This window comes from Eschrichtius robustus, chromosome 20 (assembly GCF_028021215.1).
Source record: "Eschrichtius robustus isolate mEscRob2 chromosome 20, mEscRob2.pri, whole genome shotgun sequence".
NCBI lineage: Eukaryota > Metazoa > Chordata > Mammalia > Artiodactyla > Eschrichtiidae > Eschrichtius > Eschrichtius robustus.
The window spans coordinates 43,847,613-43,870,634 of NC_090843.1; the positions used below are offsets into that span (position 1 = coordinate 43,847,613).

General features: G+C 39.2%; 1 protein-coding gene across 3 annotated transcripts in view; it reads right to left on the reverse strand.

Moving 5' to 3' along the window:
* Positions 1 to 23,022, reverse strand: part of BCAS3 (BCAS3 microtubule associated cell migration factor) — a 568,366-nt gene that overhangs the window by 474,422 nt on the left and 70,922 nt on the right. For all 3 annotated transcript variants that reach the window (XM_068530786.1, XM_068530787.1, XM_068530788.1), the window contains exon 7: positions 14,138 to 14,210. In XM_068530786.1, coding sequence (XP_068386887.1) covers positions 14,138 to 14,210 — 73 coding nt within the window. The remainder of the gene's footprint in view (positions 1 to 14,137; positions 14,211 to 23,022) is intronic.

Below are 23,022 nucleotides of genomic sequence, written 5' to 3' on the forward strand. Positions count from 1 at the left end.
AATTGAATATGAAAGTGTGTTTACATGAGAAACATTAATTTGAAAATATAGATTTTCAAATCTGTATTTAATTAAAATTTATATTTTAATTAAAAAATAATGAAAGTTTATCACACTAGTCAAAGTAGAAAGACTTTATTGTAAGTGGCTGTTGATAAAGAAGGGTGTCAGAGGGTCTTTTCTTTCTTTCTTTCTTTCTTTTTTAACATCTTTATTGGAGTATAATTGCTTTACAATGGTGTGTTAGTTTCTGCGGTATAACAAAGTGAATCAGCTATACGTGTACATATATCCCCATATCCCCTCCCTCTTGCGTATCCCTCCCACCCTCCCTATCCCACCCCTCCAGGTGGTCACAAAGCACCAAGCTGATCTCCCTGTGCGATGCAGCTGTTTCCCACTAGCTATCTATTTTACATTTGGTAGTGTATATATGTCCATGCTACTCTCTCACTTCGGCCCAGCTTACCCATCCCCCTCCCTGTGTCCTCAAGTCCATTCGCTACATCTGTGTCGTTATTCCTGTCCTGCCCCTAGGTTCTTCAGAACCTTTTTTTTTTTGGATTCCATATATATGTGTTAGCATACAGTATTTGTTTTTCTCTTTCTGACTTACTTCACTCTGTATGACAGACTCTAGGTCCATCCACCTCACAACAAATCACTCAATTTCGTTTCTTTCTATGGCTCAGTAATATTCCATTGTATATATGTGTCACATCTTCTTTATCCATTCATCTGTCAATGGACACTTAGGTTGCTTCCATGTCCTTCTATTGTAAATAGTGCTGCAATGAACATTGTGGTACATGACCCTTTTTGAATTATGGCTTTCTCAGCGTATATGCCCAGTAGTGGGATTGCTGGGTCATATGGTAGTTCTATTTTTAGTTATTTAACGAACCACCATACTGTTCTCCACAGTGAGAAGGTCTTTTCTTGAAAGGCGAATCTACTTTCAGGTGATCTACTTTCAGATGGATATGCAATATCAGAATCTGACACGTTTGACAGAAAGTATCTTTTCCTTGACACTACGACTCTAAAGTTTTTAACAGACAATCTGATCTAGCCATAAAAGAAGGATCTTTTAAAGGAGGCAAGAATATACAATGGAGAAAAGACAGCCTCTTCGATAAGTGGTGCTTGGAAAACTGGATAGCTACATGTAAAAGAATGAAATTAGAAGACTCCCTAAACACCATACACAAAAATAAACTCAAAATGGATTAAAGACCTAAATGCAACGCCAGACACTATAAAACTCTTAGAGGAAAACATAGGCAGAACACCCTATGACATAAATCACATCAAGATCCTTTTCGACCCACCTCCTAGAGAAATGGAAATAGAAACAAAAATAAACAAATGGGACCTAACGAAACCTAGAAGCTTTTGCACAGCAAAGGAAACCACAAACAAGATGAAAAGACAACCCTCAGAATGAGAGAAAATATTTGCCAATGAAGCAACTGACAAAGGATTAATCTCCAAAATTTACAAGTAGCTCATGCAGCTCAATATCAAAAAACAAACAGCCCAATCCAAAAATAGGCAGAAGACCTAAACAGACATTTCTCCAAAGAAGATAAACAGATTGCCAACAAACACATGAAAAGATGCTCAACATCACTAATCATTAGAGAAATGCAGATCAAAACTACAATAAGGTATCACCTCAGACCGGTCAGAATGGCTATTATCAAATAATCTAGAAACAATAAATGCTGGAAAGGGTGTGGTGAAAAGGGAACCCTCCTGCACTGCTGGTGGGAATGTAAACTGATACAACCACTATGGAAAACAGCATGGAGGTTCCTTAAAAAACTAAAACTAGAACTACCATATTACCCAGCAACCCCACTACTAGGCATATACCCTGAGAAAACCATAATTCAAAAAGAGTCATGCACCACAATGTTCCTTGCAGCACTATTTACAATAGAAGGACATGGAAGCAACCTAAGTGTCCATTGACAGATGAATGGATAAAGAAGATGTGGCACATATATACAATGGAATATTACTCAGCCATAAAAAGAAATGAAACTGAGTTATTTGTAGTGAGGTGGATGGACCTAGAGTCTGTCATGTCATACAGAGCGTATAAGTCAGAAAGAGAAAAACAAATACCATATGCTAACACATATATATGGAATCTAAAAAAAAAAAATGGTTCTGATGAACCTAGGGGCAGGACAGGAATAAAGACAGAGACGTAGAGAGTGGACTTGAGGACACAGGGATAGGGAAGGGTAAGCTGGGACGAAGTGGGAGAGTAGCATGGACATATATACACTATCAAATGTAAAACAGATAGCTAGCGGGATGCAGTGGCATAGCACAGGGAGATGAGCTCCGTGCTTCGCGACCACCTGGAGGGGTGGGATAGGGAGGATGGGAGGGAGGGAGACGCAAGAGGGAGGGGATATGGGGATATATGTATACGTATGGCTGATTCACTTTGTTTTACAACAGAAACTAACACACCACTGTAAAGCAATTATACTCCAATAAAGATGTTAAAAAAAAATTCTTTGTGGCTTCGTACACAAAATCTGTATATGCAAAAATAAATGGAGCACCTTGTCCACAAACTAAAGAAAAAAAAAAAAAAAAAGAAGAAGGATCTTTGAAAAAAAGTCCAAGGTGGAAGACTGACAGCTGCCTCATAGTTTGATAATGTTAATCCACCAGTGGTTTCATTCTCCATTTAATGTATTACATACATTTATTTTTAAGTTTCTCAAAAACCATGACTCCTTCTCATAACACAATGCAATTTCCTAGAACATACAACCAGTTCAGTAGAGTGAGCTAACTCTAAAGAAAATATACTTTTTAAATTCTATGTCCATTTTCAGTCCTCTTTGTAAGACCGTCTTTTGCTTAATTATTAAAGCTTTTTTCCTTTGCTTCCCCTGTACCTGCACCATCTCCCCAACAATTTTTCAACCTTTTGGGGACTCATAAAGCTCTTGCTCTCAAAACACACATTAAAAGTTGTAGCAGAAGGCTTCCCTGGTGGCGCAGTGGTTAAGAATCCGCCTGCCAATGCAAGGGACACGGGTTCAAGACCCGGTCCGGGAAGATCCCACATGCCACGGAGCAAGTAAGCCCATGCGCCACTACTACTGAGCCTGTGCTCTAGAGCCCGCGAGCCGCAACTACTGAGCCCGTGTGCCACAACTACTGAAGCCCACACATCTAGAGCCCATGCTCCACAACAAGAGAAGCCACAGCAACGAGAAGCCCACGCACTGCAACAAAGAGTAGCCCCCGCTCGCCGCAACCAGAGAAAGCCCGCATGCAGCAACGAAGACCCAAGGCAGCCAAAAATTTTTTTAAAAGTTGTAGCAGAGAAAAACTGATTGGGACAAAATAAAAACTAAAATCAAGAATTCTCCAAAAGGGACTTCCCTGGCAGTCCAGTGGTTAAGACTCCACGCTTCCACTGCGGGGGGCATGGGTTCGATCCCAGGTTGGGGAACTAGGATCCTGAATGCCGCGCAGCGTGGTACGGCCAAAAATAAATAAATAAAATAAAAAAGAATGCTCCAAAACACATGGAAGTAGTGACCATAAACAACAGACTACAGTCATTAGGTGCTACTACATCATCCTTCTCACTAGGTATACAAAGGAAGAGATAATATGGTTCATGCATCTAATGCTGTATGCCAAACCACTAGAAATCATACTGGCTTAGGACAATAACCTATTTCTCATGAAAGAAGAGTTAACTGAATTGAGGGTTGAGAATAACAAAAAATGGGGGACGTACAAATAGAAACCACAATGAGAATCCATTACATATTTATTAGAATGGTTAAAACTTAAAAAGGCTGATAAAGTCAAGGGCTGGTGAGGAAGTAGAGGAATTAGAAACCTCCTACACTGATGGTAGGAATGTAAAATGGGACAACCACTTTGAAAAACATACATCTAACATGTGATTCAGTCATTCTACTTGTAGATATTTGACCAAGAGAAAAGAAAGCATATGTCTATACAAAGACTTGAACATTAGGTTCAAAGCAGCAGTACCTGTAAAAGCCAAAACTTAGAAACAACCAAAATACCCATCAGCAGGTGAATAGATAACCAAATTATGGTACACTCATGTAGTATGATACTACTCAGCAATAAAGGTGAATGAGCTAATGATAAATGCAACAACATGAATGAATCTCAAAATAAATATGCTTCGTAAGAGAAGCCAGACCAAAAAAAGTACATACTATATAATTCCACTTACATAAAACTCTAGAAAATGAAAATTAATCTACAGTGACCGAAACCAGATCAGTAGTTATTTGAAGAAAAGGAGTTGGGAGGGAAAAATTATAAGGGGACATGAGGAATCTTTGGGGGTGATAGTTATATTCATTATCTTGTTTGTGGCGATGGCTTCATAGGTGTATACATATGCCAAACATATAAAATTGTACACTTTAAGGGGCTTCCCTGGTGGCGCAGTGGTTAAGAATCCACCTGCCAATGCAGGGGACACAGGTTCGAGCCCTAGTCTGGGAAGATCCCACGTGCCGCGGAGCAACTGAGCCCATGCACCACAACTGCTGAGCCTGTGCTCTAGAGCCCGCGAGCCACAACTACTGAGCCTGCATGCCACAACTACTGAAGCCTGCATGCCTAGATCCCGTGCTCCGCAGCGAGAGAAGCCACCACAATGAGAAGCCCACGCACAGCAACAAAGCGTAGCCCCTGCTCGCCGCAACTAAAGAAAGCCTGTGCACAGCAACGAAGACCCAACGCAGCCAAAAATAAATAAATAAAAAATTTATTTTAAAAAAAAGAATATATAGTTTATTGCATGTCAATTACACCTCGTAAAGCTGTTAAAAGTGTATACACACACAAACACATCAGAGTCTGCTAAAATTTATGATTCTGAATGAGTGACATCAGTAGTATTAATAAAGGAAGTGGTATTAATAAATCGACAGCACTTAGTCGTTCGTGTTACAATACAACATATAAAGTATATTTTGAACACAGAGTTCACTAGCTCAGTTGAATACAGAAAACCAGGAGGGACCAGGTTTGTCATGGCTCAGTTTGACCATGCGCTTAGGCAACAAGAAATGTTATAGCTTATTTCCACCTGGTCTTTGTCCATTTTGTTCTTACCGCTCTAACTTAACAGTCTCAACTCTTTCTTATACCCCCATTCCATCAAGGCTCCTTGACCTTCTTTTTAAGGTAAAATTCCATATTTACTAGTAATTTTTAAATTAACATTCCTTTTTAAATTTTAATCAGGACTACTGCTCTGATTACAACATTGTATAAACTTTCTCCACTGTTTTCCCCATAACCTCAGTTTTAGGGTGAAATTTTGCAGAATATAAGCATGCTGCCCCTGTAAATACACTCTGCTTTCAAGGCACCCGGCTCCCTGCCTTGGGAGGCTGGCACATATCAAACGGATTGCATCCATGGGCTCCCTGAACCTTCAGAACCTCCAGCTTCTGGCTGGGTTCAGCCTGAGAGAGCCATCTGGAGAAATGACAGTAAGGCGGGGACACCCCTGGCTGCTCCGCTGTCAGGTTATTGCAGATGGACCGAATCTCTCCACCAGAGGCCACAGCTCCTGTCAGGTAACCATCTTGATAGGGCTCTCATTGGGGGTTCTGCTAATGGCTCTCACCCCTTGCTTAGAAATGGTAAAGGGTCTCAGCTCCTATTCACTTTATTTAAACTCTCCTCATATTACCCAATTTGAGTATATCTTCTATTTCTAGCTAGGACCCTAACAGTACAGGTTTTCAGGAATACAAATATCACGTAATAGCAAGAAACGCAGTTCTTCCAAAAATTAAACCAGGATTCCTTTGGTTTAGTCACCTACATATAACCATTTTGGTGGGCCATTTGAAATTTGTACGAATTTCAGGCTTACAAGGAAATACACAACAATGTCTATAAAAACAATCTTACAACACACCACTAAGTGGTGTCCATAGTTTAGATACTATATTTTTAAATAAATACATAAAAAAACAACTTTTACCTGTTACAGTAATGTCATCTTATTTCCTTAAGGTTTTATTACATCCATAATCAGATTAACAGGGTGTGCTCTATCATGCTCTGAGGGCTCTGGTGGTTCTAAGACAATACTAAAGTCAAGAGGTCCATGAATAATCCATGATATTGGATACCCCAGTATCCTGACACATCTCATTAAAAACCTCTGTGCCAGGGTGGCAGCTTTCAGCATAAATGGTATATCAAAGATGTAAAAGCCCAGTCTTTGAAAGCAGTGAAGAGAGTCACAAGGCCATGCAGAGAGCTAGAAGAAAACGCAGAACACCCACAGAAATGTAAAAGACCACTGAGATGAACAAGTGAAAGACTGGGTACTTGAAGGAAGGCCAAGGAATTGCTCAAAAAGCTCATGTGTTAGAGCACCAAAGACCGGAAGAATGGCATAAATCTCTTTTTTGTATCTGCACAAGTAATGCCAGCCCAAACTGTGATTCCATCAGACCTCACAACACAACAGGATGAAAATCAGTTAAAACAAGGGCATCGTATGTAACAGCTCTGTGACATTTCATGACAAGAAGAAATGTCAGATACTTAGTATCCCAAGCAACCTCCCTTCTAGTTCTATTTAACATAACCCTTATTTATTTTAGACACAAGGTGAAATAAACTCTCTTCAGCAACACTTCAGGACAGTGAAACTGTGCTTAACCTCCACCTAAATAACTGCTGCTTTAGATCAGTGGCTACCAAACACCAGCCCTAAGAATGTCTATATGTGTATAACTGAGTCACTGTGCTGTACAGCAGAGAATGGCACAACATTGTACATAACTATACTTCAAGAAAATAAATAAATAAATAAATACAAATAAATAAAACACCAGTCCCACGGAACTCTGTCAATCCAAAATGACCTTTTTTAGCAATTGGTAACAAACTGCAAAACTATTAATACTGTGAACTAACTGTATCATATTTAATGAACAGTCCTTAATTTTGAAATTAAGTCTTCATTCCTATGCAGCTATTAAAATTAATTAGCTTTTTTCAAGGTAAATTTAAGATGTCTTTGATTGCCAAAATTTTAATCTCTCTTATTATTAAAATTCAATCTTGGAAATACGGCCATAGAGTGCTTATTTAATAAGAGATAAGGGATTCCTAAGAAATTGAAATAAAGAAATTTTCTCACACTTTCATTTTATTTTATTTTAATGTTTATTTATTTATTTGGCTGCGTCAGGTCGTAGTTGTGGCACGCGGGATCTTCATTGCCACATGTGAGATCTTCGTTGCCATGTGTGGGATCTTCGTTGTGGCACGCAGGATCTTCTCCGTTGCAGTGCGCAGAATCTTTAGTTGAGGCATGCAAACTCTTAGTTGCGGCATGTGGGATCTAGTTCCCTGACCAGGGATTGAACCTGGGCCCCCTGCATTGGGAGCGCAGAGTCTTAGCCACTGGACCACCAGGGAAGTCCCTCTCACTCTTTTAATTGAAGCACAGTTGACTTTCAATATTAGTTTCAGGTGTACAACACAGTGGTTCAATACTTTTACAGATTATACACCATACAAAGTTATTATAAAATCTGGACTATATTCTGTGTTGTATATTACATCCCTGGATCTTATTTATTTTACAACTGGTAGTTTGTACCTCTTAATCCCCTTCACCTATTTCACCGCTTCTCCCGCCCTGCTCCCCTCTGGTAATCACTGGTTTGTTCTCTGTATCTGTAAGTCTGTTTCTGAGGGAAATTTTCTCACTCTTACAAGAATTTCCCACCACCAAATGGATATATGATGTGAGTCTCTGGATACGACTTCCTTTATCTGTAGCATATATCTTATATGATTTCAAGGTTCTTTCCACTGCCAGTATTCTATGATTCTCTCTATGTAAAGATCACATCTTCACTCCAATAACATGTATAACGTGATGATATTATATTGGATTAAACATTCTTCAAGGTCTGCAGTCAGCTGTTGAATAACGTTACTCTTTTGCAATTACTCATAATACCCAACAAAATCCTAACCACAAAAAACTGCATTACTGGAACAGTTTAGCATGTAATACACAATGAGCTTTCATTTCCTAAGAAAGTGTATATTCCTTAGTATACTGTCCATACTTCTCCTCCCTCCCTCAAATTATTACACAAGGCACTGACTTAATCCCTGGATCAGTAGCACAATAAACATTATCTCCCACCAAGCACTGAAATGGCTTGTCTGGAATGATCATGGAACAGTGGATCTGTCTCTCTCTCTCCCCTTCTCCCTCTCCCTCTCTCTTTCTCTCTACATAGACACATACACACAAAGAAAGAAAGACAACATCACTAGAATATAAAAATAAATGGGGCTTCCCTGGTGGCGCAGTGGTTTAGAATCTGCCTGCTAATGCAGGGGACACGGGTTCGAGCCCTGGTCTGGGAAGATCCCACATGCCGCGGAGCAACTGGGCCCGTGAGCCACAACTGCTGAGCCTGTGCGTCTGGAGCCTGTACCCCGCAACGGGAGGGGCCACAATAGTGAGAGGCCCGCGCACCGCGATGAAGAGTGGCCCCCGCACCACGATGAAGAGTGGCCCCCACTTGCCACAACTAGAGAAAGCCCTCGCACGAAACGAAGACCCAACACGGCTAAAACAAACAAACAAATAAATAAATAGAGTAGCTATTAATTAAAAAAAAAAAAAACGCAAATGTCTGTCTGCCTTTGTGTCCAAATTAAAAAAAAAAAAAAATGGCATTTTAATGACTGTCATGAATGCAGTAAGAGCCAGTATTAAAAACTGTGGGCTAAGTGTAACGTGTGTATACCTAAAGGATAAAAAATGAGGAAGGACTGGGATTATTTCCATAGCAATTCCCCCCCCTTTCTTTGAAAAGTTATTATAAATTTAAATATAAATTTAATATAAATATGAAAATTTATACATCAAAAGGAAATTTTACTGAACTTTCTTAAGAAGAACTAAGTGGTATTCATCGTGAATATAAGCAACTGACAGTGTCCAAAGCACCTTGTGCTCAATAAAGCATTTGCCACGGAAATGAACGGCAACAGACATGTCTTGTACGTCTCCAAAGGGTGAAGGGGGTCGTAAAATTTTGTGCACCACAGGCTCTGAAGAAGATATCAACACCCAGGTTCAGGACATGTGGTTCCTCAGATTAAGACATTTTCTCAACCATAAAAAAGTGTTACTAATATTCAAATAAAGGACTAGTATGACTGTATAGCAAGCTTACTAAAATTCATTTAGCAAAAAATAAATATTTTTGAGAGCCTGCTAGTTAGAAGGCACTGTGCTTAAAACCAAGGAGGACTTCCCTGGTGGCACAGTGGTTAAGAATTAGCCTGCCAATGCAGAGGACACAGGTTCTAGCCCAGAAGATCCCACATGCCGTGGAGCAACCAAGCCCGTGTGCCATAACTACTGAGCCTGTGCTCTAGAGCCCACGAGCCACAACTACTGAGCCTGCACACCACAACTGAAGCCCATGCAACCTAGAGCCGTGAGCCACAACTACTCAAGCCCGCACACCATAGGGCCCACGTGCTGCAACTACTGAAGCTTGCGCTCCTAGAGCCTGTGTTCCGCAACAAGAGAGGCCACTGCAATGAGAAGTCTGCGCACCACAACGAAGAGTAGCCCCCGCTCACCACAGCTAGAGAAAGCCCACGCAGCAACGAAGACCCAGTGCAGCCAAAAGAAAAAAAGCAAACAAAACAAAAAAACAACAAAACAAAAAAAAACAAGAAGGAAATATCTTTGCATTTATTTATCAATAACCATTCTTAAAACAACCCAGCAAATGATACAGACATATAGCAGTCTCTTTCCAGAATGATTCTCCAACTATGAAATAAATTAATTTAAGGAGCAGAAATGGGACAGGGGAAATGAGTGTCTACAACAGACTTTTTTGAAATAGGTAAATGCTATTTTTTTTTTTTATAAATTTATTTATTTTTGGCTGCGTTGGGTCTTCGTTGCTGTGCACAGGCTTTCTTTAGTTGCGGCAAGCTGGGGCCACTCTTCGTTGCAGTCCATAGGCTTCAGTAGTTGTGGCATATGGGCCCAGCAGTTGTGGCTTGTGGGCTCTAGAGCACAGGCTCAGCAGTTGTGGCGCACGGGCTTAGTTGTTCCACGGCATGTGGGATCTTCCCAGACCAGGGCTTGAACCCGTGTCCCCTGCCTTGGCAGGCGGATTCCCAACCACTACGCCACCAGGGAAGCCCAGCAAATGCTATTTTTGGGGGGGGGCGGCGGGGGGTGCTGCATTGGGTCTTCGTTGCTGCCCACGGGCTTTCTCTAGTTATGGCGAGCGGGGGCTACTCTTCACTGCGGTGTGCGGGCTTCTCATTGCGGTGGCTTCTCTTGTTGTGGAGCTCGGGCTCTAGGCACGCAGGCTCAGCAGTTGTGGTTCGCGGGCTCTAGACTGCAGGTTCAGTAGTTTCAGCACACGGGCCTAGTTGCTCCGCAGCATGTGGGATCTTCCCAGACCAGGGCTCAAACCTGTGTCCCCTGCATTGGCAGGCGGATTCTTAACCACTGCGCCACCAGGGAAGTTCCACAAATGCTATTTTAATCAGAACTATATTCATCGCCCCTGTGGTGATTAATGTGTCAACTTGGCTAGGCCACAATAACCAGATTTGGTCAAATATTATTCTAGATGTTTCTCTGAAAGTATTTTTTATATAAGACTACCATTTCAATCAGCAGTTTGAGTAAAGCAGATTATGCTTCATAATGTGAGTGGGACTCATCCAATCAGTTCAAAGTTCTAATAAAATTTTAAAACACTGACTTCCTTGGAGGAAGAGGGAATTCTGTCTTTGGATTGAAATTGTAACTCCTCCCTCAGTCTCCAGATTTTGGATCTGCAGCCCTCACAATCATGTGAGACAATTTCTTAAAATCAATCCCCCACTCCCTCCCTCCCCACACACATACATCCCACATCCCACTGGTTCTGATTCTCCGGAGAACCTTGACTAATATAACCTGCATACCATCATGGTCATCCCTCAAGAAATGATCTCATCACCTACTATATGTTATCACCTTACCCTTCCTTTTATGTCTTATTTTTTGATAAAGTGATACCTCAATAAATGAATCCTGTAAAAATAAAAACAATCTCCTTAATCATACAGTTAAGCAGGGTTGCTAAGGAATGGGAAATCTTTCAAAACCTGCAAACCAAACCCAGTAGGTAGCTGAGCACCTTCCGTAAACACATCTTTTTGTGGGGCTTCAACAGGACTGGGTGCGCCTGAATTACAGGGACCTAAACACCAGGAAGAGTGAAATCAACAAGGTTTTCTTTCACCACAGGTGTTTCCCCTCTTCTGCGTGGTTCCCATTCCCTTTCAGCTCGCTTGTCAACACACCCGTTCCCTGATACTTGTGCTGACTTGAATATGGTGTTGTGTTCTTCCAGAGAGTTTATTTCACCTTTTTTCTCTTCAACTCCAGAATTTCCATTTGGTTTTTCTACAATTTCTAATTTCTTATTGAGATTCTCTATTTGTTCAGTCACTGTTATCATACTTTCCTATCATCCCAGAAACGGTTCATTTAGTTCTTAGAACATATGTAGAATAACGGCTTTAAAAGCCCTGTCTACAAATTTTAACATTGGAAACAATCAGGAACACTTTCTACCGCCTACTTTTCTCAATATATCACACTTTCCTATTTCTTGGTATGTATCATAATTTTATGTTGAAAACTAGACATGTTATATAAAATAGTATAAGAATTCTGGAAATCTCTCTTCCTCCACAATGTGCAGTTACTAATGCCTCTTTTGAGTTTTACTTTTCTTTAATTCTTGCTTTCATTTTAAAGCCTGCTTGCCTGGGGGTTGCCCCTGTGTCTAAGTAGCTTAGTGACTTAGCCAAAGATTCGACAGAGAATTTGCTCAAATACCCTAAGTCAATAAAGGTTGTCATCCTTTCCAAAAGGATCTCTGTGTGGGTAGAGGAACATGTTCAACAGGCAGACATTTTCAAGTCTTCCAGATTTTAGCTTTCCCTGGATGCTTTCATGGCTCCTCTGCACCTACATGAAGCCTCAGCTAACCATGACTTTAGGCTAAAAGAGCCATGGGCCTGCACAACTCTCATGACCCCAAGACCATAACTTCCAGGGACAATGCTGCTGGGCATGGTCATGACATCGCACACCCTGGAAAATCAACCAAGTTGGAAGAGGAAAGGGTGGAGTGTGATGGGAGCAGCTTCCAGGCATGAATGTGACAGATTCCCACTGTTATGGCTTAATATTCACCAGTTTCTCCAACATAAACACTTTCCACATTGTTGGAAGCCTTTGGTTGAGTTCTAGAGCACTGAAATGGTTGTTATTACTTGTTTTGCAGATGGACTTCATTCTAAGTCACAAACCTCCATCTTTCCTAAGTATATTTATACCAGTTTCTGTCCCCCTTCTATAGCTTTATAACCTACTTTGGAAGTCCTTAGTCTTCTTCATGTACTGCCAAACTTTCTTATTCCTTTAGATCCAGCATATGCTGTGTCTTCCTCATGAGGTCATCTCCCATTAATCCATGCACACTGATCTCTACCTTCTTTGAATTCCTATTACACATCATTATATCACAATCATTTTCTGTGTGCTATGTTTTTGTTTTCAGCAGCATCCTTAAGTCTTTGGGACAAGGAATTAGGTTTTCATGCTTTGTATCCTCATCCCATACCTGGCAGAGTGATGAGTACAAAGTAAATTTTTGCCCACTTCAACCCAAAAATTTACACTGGAAGAAAACTGCCTTGTAATGCATGTAGTCAAACCATTTCCCCAGAAAGCAACGATTAAGATTCCAAGACCTAATCATGTAACACCACTAGCACATTCTTCCCTTCTGCACTGCATCCATGACCTAGAGTGTACACTATCAGCTGAAAGCACAAGGCAGGGACTACTGGTTGCCAAGCCTAATATTCATTTTGATCCTCTACCTTACTAACAAACCCATAATCATATCCCTGCTTACCTTGTAGCTAGGAGTTCAAGTGGAGGAGAGGCACTAACTGAAAAGACAGTAGCCATCTTGAGATCATTAGGGGAAGGGGTCATATTCTAAAAGATGTCAAAACTAGAAATGGAAAGAACCTAGGTCATTAATGACACATCACAGAAACACTTCACTAGCCCTGGACTGCCTACCCAGTAACTTTCAATTACATGGTTTGTATAGGCCATTGCAATTTTACCAGCGGTTGAATTGGAATTACATAGTGAAAAGGTCACAACAAACCTGACAACTAAAGCACTATAAGCCATTAAGAAGCATATATTCTCATTTACTATACAGAGAAAGTAGGGGAAAACCTGACTTCCTGAGTAATAACTATTAATCATCTTTGTCCATAGTCCTCTCATGGTCACAAATGTAACCAGCATGGAATTAAGAGAATGCTTGCTTGGGTTTGAATCCACAGCTCCACTGTGTGAATTCAGCGCCTGAGTTTTTCTAAACTGCAAAATGGGACTAAGAACAGTATCTATTTCATAGTATTGCTGAAAGAAATGAAAGAGAAAATTCATGGAATGCCTTTAGAACCATGTCAGGCACATGCTACAACAACAGTAAATGTTAATGATGGTGGTGGTGGTGGTGGTGATGATGATGATGATGATGATGATGATGATGATGATGATGATGATGACGACGACGACCACGATGATGATGATGATGATGATGATGACGACGACCACGACGACCTAACAGTAAGTTCTAGTCCACTGTAGGAGGCCATTATAAATACTAAATAAACACATAAAGTGAAACACATTTTTCTTAATGATGCTAATCTTTTATTTCAAGCCTGAATTCTGATGTACTGCTGGCTTGCTTTCATGTTTTGCTATCACCCTACATTTGAGAAAACAGTGAGCAGAAAAATCACAAGGACTGAGTGACAAAAACCCTAAATATGTTTTTATTTCCTTTCCCATCTGTCTTGTAAGAGCATACTCTTATGGTAAACAAAGATTTGAAGACATCAAAGTTCCCCCTCTGAAATAATACAAAATTTTAATAGTGGTTCAAAGAAATTTTTTTAAATTCCTTACCCAGAAGATCCAGTGCTCTTACAAACACCAAGGAGGGGCCTTTTTTCAGCAAAGTTGTCACACTTTGGAGCACCTGATAAGGAACATGAAATAAAATGTAAAATAAAACTTTGAGAAGTATTCTTGTACATTTCGCATTATTTTCATTCTATCAAAACATTTACAGCTAAAGAGATAGCAAAACATTCATTTAAATTGATATATTTATACAGCTGAACAAAAACTAGAAGAGCTATAAATAAACTTATAACTATTTTTGAAATTGAACCAACATTTAAAAACCTGTTTTTAAAATTAACAACGTCAATCTTATACACATTCACCATGAAATCAGAAAACCACCCCCAATTCCACCAACTAATTACCTAAGAGTTGTATAACCTTGATTTCAAAACTAAATTTAAAGGAAGGTCGCAACAGAAACTTTAAAAACTTCAAAATTTCAGGCCATTCTCAATACACAACAATGCAAAATCCTGAAAAAAGACTAGCAAAATGAATAGCAATGTATTAGGAAAAAATAAAATCAGTCAGTCCGTGGAGAAAGACTGAAAGACACTGTCAACCAGAGAGCTCCAAGAAACAGCACAACCACAGCACCCTCAATAAAGTTTAGAGGTTGGCAAACACATACACATTGCTTGCAATCAGCCTTTTAGTTTGCTGCTTACAAACAGGTACAAGCACCTGGAAAAGTGGTTAACTCTATACAGGAAGAAAGTTTCAAAAATTTTGAAACCATCATTAATAATTTTAAAAATATGAGAAGATATTTCAGGCATGAAACAATATAAGAATGCAATGAAAAACTGACGCTTAGAAAATAAAAGAGCTCTGAGAAGTTAAAAACAAGGTAGATATTATTTAAAAACTCAACACAAGCATCAGAGAAAATTTCCTAGAGAACACAGCAAAAACACCAAAAACAAAAAAGAAAAACAGCATTAATTTATACACACACACAAACACATACACAAGAGAAATGTTAAACTACAGTCTCAAAGTTCCAGTACGTAGGTAGGAATTCCAAAAAGAGAGAAAAGAGAAAAACAGAGGAGGAAAGAATCCATGAAATGTTTCAAAATTTTTCACAGAACAAACAAGGACAAACAAGAATTTTGCAAGAACGAGGCAAGGACTCCACTCTCACCACTGCTATTCAGCATAGTACTGGAAGTTCTAGACAAGGCAACGAAGCAGAAAAGAAAGGGGGAAAAAGTCATACAGATAAGAAAGGAAGAAATAAAACTCCTTATTTGCAGATAACATGATTGATACATTGAAAATCCCAAGGAATCAACAACAAAAACTTCTAGAGCTAGTGAGTTAGCTCAGCAAGGTCACCAGAGTCAAGATCAACATACAGAATATCAACCGTATTTCTATATACTAGCAACAAGCATACAGAATTACAGAATTACAGTTTAAAAATATAATACCATTTATAACTGCTCAAAAGAACATTAAATACTCAGGTATAAATCTAAAAAATATATACAGGACTTAGATACTGAAAACTACAAAATGCTGATGCAGGAAAGGAAAGACAATCTAAGTAAACGGATATATAAAGTTGACAGAAGATGCATAGATTAATGGAACAGAAGACAATCCAGAAATAAACCCAAACAAATATGGTCAACTGATTTTTGAAAGAGGTGTAAAGGCAATTAAGCAGAGTAAGACCATTTGACCATTTCAACAAATGGTCCTGAAGCAACTGCACACCCATAGGAAAAGAATAAAACTGGAAATAAAACACCTTACCTAAAATTAACTCAACATGGATCAGAGATTAAAATGTAAAACTATATAACTTTTAGAAGAAAACAAAAGAAAATCGCAGGACCTAGGGTTTGGTGAAGAGGTCTCAGACATGACACCAGAAAATATGATCCATGAGACCGAAAAAAGCAATAACTTGGCTATAATTAAAATTAAAAACAAGCTACACATTGGAAAAAATACTTGTAAAACACATATTTGACAAAGGACCCATCTAGAATATATGAAATAATCTCAACATACTCAAAACTAAAAAACAAAAATCCAACTTTAAATGGGCAAAAGACATGAGATATTTCACTGAAAATAAGATACGGAAAGCAGATATGCAAATGAAAAGATTTTCAACAACATTCGTTACCAGGGAAATGTAAAAAGCAAATGCTGACAAAAATGCAGAGAACTTGGACCTTTCACACATTCCTGGTGGAAATATAAAATAGTACAGCCCCTTTAGAGAAAAGTGTGGCAGTTTCTTTAAAAGAGCAGAAACAAAAAACCTAAACATACACTTACCATATATCCCAGCAACCATACAACTGGGCATTTATCCCAGAAAAATAAAAACTACACCCACACAAACTTGTACACAAATTTCATAGTAGATTTATTTTAAACAGCAAAATAAGTGAAATCATCCCTGATGTCCTTCAGCAGATGAATTTTACCTCCACACCATGAAATATTAATCAGTAGTAAGAAGGAACTAACTATTGATACACTGAACAACTTGGATACACCTCAACAAACTTGTGCTAAGTGAAAAAGCAATACTGTGTAAGTCCATTTACGTAATACTCTTGAAATGACAAAATTAGTAGAGATGGAAAACAGACTGATAAATTCCCAAAGGTTAGGGATGGTGGACGGAGATGGTGTGAGGGAGATTACTGTAATGATGAAATAGATCTGTATCTTGATTATGGTAGTGGTCACATGAATCTACACATGTGATAAAATGACATGGAACTATGTGCATACATTCCACCAATGTCAGTTTCCTGGTTTTTATATTGTATATAAGATGTAACCAGCTGGGCAGAGGGTGCACAAGACCTGTCTGTAGTATTTTTGCAACTTTCTGGTAAATATGTAATATTTCAGAAGGCAGGTTTTTTTTTTTAATGGAAGATAGAATAAAGAGGATAAATATTTTCTTTTAATATTATGTAATTTCGTTTATGCTCTTTAAAAAGGTACATATGTCGGGGCTTCCCTGGTGGCGCAGTGCTTGAGAACCTGCCTGCCAATGCAGGGGACACGGGTTCGAGCCCTGGTCTGGGAGGATCCCACATGCCGTGGAGCAACTCGGCCCGTGAGCCACAATTACTGAGCCTGCGCGTCTGGAGCCTGTGCTCCGCAACAAGAGAGGCCGCGATAGTGAGAGGCCCGCGCACCGCGATGAAGAGTGGCCCCTGCTCGCCGCAACTAGAGAAAGCCCTCGCACAGAAACGAAGACCCAACACAGCCATAAATAAAATAAAAATAAAATAAGTAAATTAATTAATTTTTAAAAAAAAGATGCTCCACATCACAGGTCATCAGGGAAATTCAAATCAAAACAACAAGATACCACTCCACACATACTAGACCAGCCAAAATGTAAAACAACGACAATACCAGATGCTGACAAGGATTCAGACCAACAGGAACTCTCAACCGCCACTAGAGGGAATGCAAAACGGTACAGCCACATTGTAAGACAGTGTGGCAGTTTCTTACTAAACTAAACATACTCTTACTACAAGATCCAGCAATCATGCTCCTTGGTATTTACCCAAAGGAGTTGAAAACTTTGTTTACACAAAAACCTGCACATGAACATTTATATCACCTTTGTTCCCAGTTGCCAAAACTTGGAAGCAATCAAGATGCCCTTCAGTAGATGAGTGGATAAATAAACTGTGGTACCTCCAGACAATGGAATATGACTCAGGACTAAAATGAAATGAGCTATCAAGCCATGAAAAAAACATGGGGGAAACAAATACATACTGAATGGCTCTGGAAAAGGCAAAAGACAGTTTTTAATACTGAGACAGTAAAAAGATGAGGGGTCTTCAGGGGTTAAGAAGGAGGGAGGCATGAGTAAGTAGAGCACAGAGGATGCTTAGGGCAGGAAAACTATTCTGTTCGGACACCACAATGGTAGATACATGTCCTTATGCATTTGTCAAAACCAGCTGAATGTACAACACCAACAGGGAACCCTAATGAGAATTGTGGACTTCGGGTGATAATGATGTCAGTGTGGGTACCTCTGTGGTGCAGGGTATGAATAGTGGGGGAAGTTGTGAGATGTGAGGGGTCAGGAGATACACAGCAACTCTCTGTACTTTCTGCTCAATTTTGGTAACTAAAAAATGCTCTTAAAATATTAATTTTAAAAAGATGTAGCAAGCTCTTGAACACCCATGTTCACTAAAGAATCATTCACAATAGCAAAAGGTGGCAGCAATACAAATGTCCATCAAGTGATGACTGGATAAAAAAGTGTATATATTAAAAAGGAAATCCTGTCACATGCTACACACAGATGAATCTTGAGGACATTATGCTAAATGAAATACACTATTCACAAAAAGACAAATACTCTATTATTCCACTTGTATGGGGAATCTAAAGTAGTCAAATTCCTAGAAACAGAAAGAAAAAGGTGATTACCAGGGACTAGTGACGGAGAGAGAAATGGAGAGCTGGTGTTCAATGGGTACAGAGTTCTTTGAATGCACTTAACACTGCCAAGCGGTACAATTAAAAGTTTGTCGGGAATTCCCTGGCAGTCCAATGGTTAGGGCTCTGTGCTTCCACTTCATGGGACCACGGGACACAGGTTCAATCCCTGGTCAGGGAACTAAGATCCCGCACGCTGCACGGCACGGCTGGGCAGGAAAAAAAAAGTTTGTAAAGATTTAAAGATGGTAATTTTTTTTTTCTTTATGTTTGGCTGCCTTGGGTCTTTGCTGCTGCATGCGGGCTTTCTTTAGTTGCGGTGAGCGGGGGCTACTCTTCGTTGTGGTGCACGGGCTTCTTACTGTGGTGGCTTCTCTTGTTGCAGAGCACAGGCTCCAAGCGCACAGGCTTCAAGCGCACAGGCTTCAGTAATTGTGGCTCGCGGGCTCTAGAGCGCAGGCTCAGTAGTTGTGGCACACGGGCTTAGCTGTTCCACGACACGTGGAATCTTTCCGGACCAGGGCTCTAACCCGTGTCCCCTGCATTGGCAAGTGGACTCTTAACCACTGCGTCACCAGGGAAGCCCTAAAGACGTTAAATTTTATGTTATGTGATTTTTACCACAATTTTGAAAAAGGTACAAGTTGTGTGCTTGAACAAGTGTGTGTAGTTAGATGTATAGACAGATATTTAGTTATCTTAAGTGCTAAAGACATAAACACACAAACACCAATTTCAGGATAGGAATAGTCCTCTTAGGGGTTTAGGATGAAGACAATATTTGGGAGAGGTAGCCAGGGGACTTCAGCTCTCTTTTAATAATGTTTCATTTCTTTGCTAGATGGTAAAGAGCAACTGTAATGTTAATGTTAATAATCCTCGTTAATGGATCCCTCCAAAAATAATGAGGTTTAATCCAGAGGAGGACAGGTTAATGGTTACACATTTAGATTGTGATCTGACATAATATACTTATAAATTGTGATAATAATGATACTAAATAGGTTAAGACAAGTTCTATGATCCACTAACAGACTGTATTATCACACCTCAAAAAGATCAAAACTATAAAAAAAAGGATCCAAAACTATAAACACAGTGCTGCTGAATAAAGTTCTCCATAACTAATTTAAATTTTGAGAAGCTTATAAAGATCAGTGTCTACATCTTCACCAAACATTAATTTACTACGGATTGTGTGCTCTTACCCCTGCTAAACAAATAAATCAGATTTCACAATTAACAATATGACTTTCCAGCGAAGCACAAGTTAAAAATTAACTGGTCCAAAGCCCATAACATTTATGTTCCAAATTAATTATAATTGAACTTCAGCTATACAAGGCCAATTCTTCACTCCTCCGTATTTCACCTTCACCTTTAACAATACCTATTTTCCCTCTGCATCCTGGTGTTTTGACAATGTCTTTATGGTTTGTACCTGTATTATACACATCAATTTGATATTTTGATGAATGATACATCATGTCTTTAAAATGCAAATAACACTGGCAAGAATGGTTTGATTGTTTTTGTGTTTCTCAAACCTGAATTGCAGAATTCCATTGGTTTCCGCTGACCTACTGGGTTACAACAGTCCTACCGAATCTGTTCTCTAGGTCAGTCACCTGACGCTTACTAAAGATAAGCATCATGGATATTCAGAAAAGGTAACCAAGCAAAAAATTTAAACTACAAAATAATGCCCTCACTTAAGAACAACATAAAGCCAAAAGCCCCCACTGTACTACCAAAACCTTGTAAATAGAAAAGATGAATCTACAGTAAGCAAACAAACCATAACAAATCCTTCAAATATCTTTGAGGCACACTCTACATTAAATTTTTTCAAAGTTGGAAAACCATGTAACAAAACCTTAACTCTGCCTTAAATAATTTCTTTGTGGATGGTTTGAATAAATACAATTTTTTAAAGTGTTGGTATAAAAATTCTATAATCTCACGAACACCGTAGCTATTAACCTGATTTTTCTTGCAATATAAATAGCATGTACTCTCCAAGATGTCTAACGGAGTCATCACCCTCCCATAATGTAATCCTCCAAATTGTAGAGGATTAACTTTTTATACATAAAATTGTGTTTATTTGCATGTACAATAGAGAGAATGACGTTACACACACCTGTTCTACAGCATTTAACAGAATGTAGCATGATGATTGAAATGAAAAGCCGTTAGCTAAATCCATCAAATATAAAAACTATTGCAATCCTGTTGCAAAGTCCTTTTGTTAAACTCCTTTTATTCTAAATCCTTTTAATTCTGTCCTGTAACACTAAAACATTTATAAAAAGCTTAAAATCCTAATAAATCGCACAATTAAAGTAATGAAAATGGGCTTGCCCACCAAGTCACCAACTCCTCTCCCCCTCAACAAAATTCAAGACAGTTTGCATGTCAGAAAATGTTGAATAACACCCCCATCATACACACTATTGTAAACTCATTAACTGAAGAGTTTAAGTTCATGGATCAGCCTTAAGGATTTCAAGATATCAAATAGAAACCACTTGTGTATGGATCCAAAATCGTATCCAGAGGCAAATAAACATCCAACTGATAATAAGATATTCCAGCTCTACTCTTTTGATGTTGAGGATGACTGGAAAACAGAGATTTTACACAAACATGTATTAAGTAGGCACTAATTTTAACTGAGAGTGCCTTCTGCAGAAAGATTCCATTGAACAATTTAATTCATTTTATCAGTTAAACTGTTTCCAAGTCTTCCATTCCATTTGTTATTTTATTGAAATAATTCTTTTAGAAAATACTTAATTCAATGAGGTTGTCCAAACCCATTTTCATCAGATTCTCTCAATGTGAGCTTCAAGTTGTAGTCATATCTGCAGATCTAAATTTTAGCTAGAAAGTATGATTTCATCGTCAGTTTGTAGTCAATACATTTTATTGCGTGTAATTTTAGATTCTGTGTGGATATTTTCCCACTAAAAAGTTCTATTTTATTACGCAATGTTCTATTTCGTGCTACAAAACAATCACCATTATGAACTGAATACTCTTCATGTTTATTTCTCACCTAAACAGAGAAAAATGTGAGGAATTTTTTTAGGACAAAGAAGACAGAGATAAAGTGGAAGATGAGATGAAGAGAGAGAAATGGGAAAACAGACACATAGGCTGCAGGTACCATCAACCAACCACAAGAAAAACAGGACAGAAATCTTATTGCCTTGAAGTTTTATCAAAACATGATCACCAGGTGGCGCACTGGTTAAGAATCCGCCTGCCAATGCAAGGAACACGGGTTCGAGCCCTGCTCCGGGAAAATCCCACATGCCACGGAGCAACTAAGCCCATGCGCCACAACTACTGAGTCTGCACTCTAGAGCCCGCGTGCCACAACTAGTGAAGCCCACACGCCTAGAGCCCATGCTCTGCAACAAGAGAAGCCACTGCAATGAGAAGCCCGAGCACCGCAACGAAGAGTAGCCCCAGCTTGCCGCAACCAGAGAAAAGCCTGCGTGCAGCAACAAAGACCCAACGCAGCCAAAAAAAAAAAACCATTATCACCAAGTAAATCTTTGCATCTGCCTCAAGTATCCAAAACATGCGTATACATTTTAGACTCCAAGGTGACTTCAGAAAGTTTAAAATGTTAATCACAACATTTTTAAGTTATTGCTGGCTTTATTATCTTCCTCCATAAGTTAAAATGTTCAGCATGTGAGGTATCCCTTAATATTTAGTGGCATCGCATTATTTCTCTTCAAGGATCAGGCCCCTTGTGCTCTTGCACAGATTTGACTCACCAGACCTTAACAAACACAAAGTACAAATCATACATTGACAAAGGAGTAAAATGAGATTTTGAGAGGCTAAATAATTCTCCCAAGTTATTGTGGTACTAAACCACGTGCGAACCAGAAAGACAGCCCAGGATTTGTTCCTCTGCTACCCTGGCTCACTGAAAAATCTACTGTCAGAAAGTTATGACCAAGAAGAACTCTGCTGGAAAATAAATAAATGTACTGATAAAGGCTAATGTATCTAATCCCTTAGTGCTTTAATTCTCTCATCTGTAAAGTGGAGATAAGTGCCAATACCTCACATAGGATTGTTGTGAGGTTTAAAAAAGATAAGATATGGAATGGACTAAACAAGGTGCTGCAACATGTAAGAACTCAATAAACTTTATGCAGTTATTATTGTTGCTGGCAACCATCGTATTGTGAATCCATTCATTTACTTTCCTCGTAAGAAAAAAAAAACTGCATGTCCTTAACTCCTTTCTTGCTCTTCTACCATGGTATCAATCTCTCTCTGACCTGGCCCTCTACCCTGCTCACCCACATTGGAATATGCCAAGCACACTCCTGCCTCAGGAACGCTCCATTTTCTGCTATCTCCTTGGAATTATCAAGTCATACCCCAGTCATCTCCAT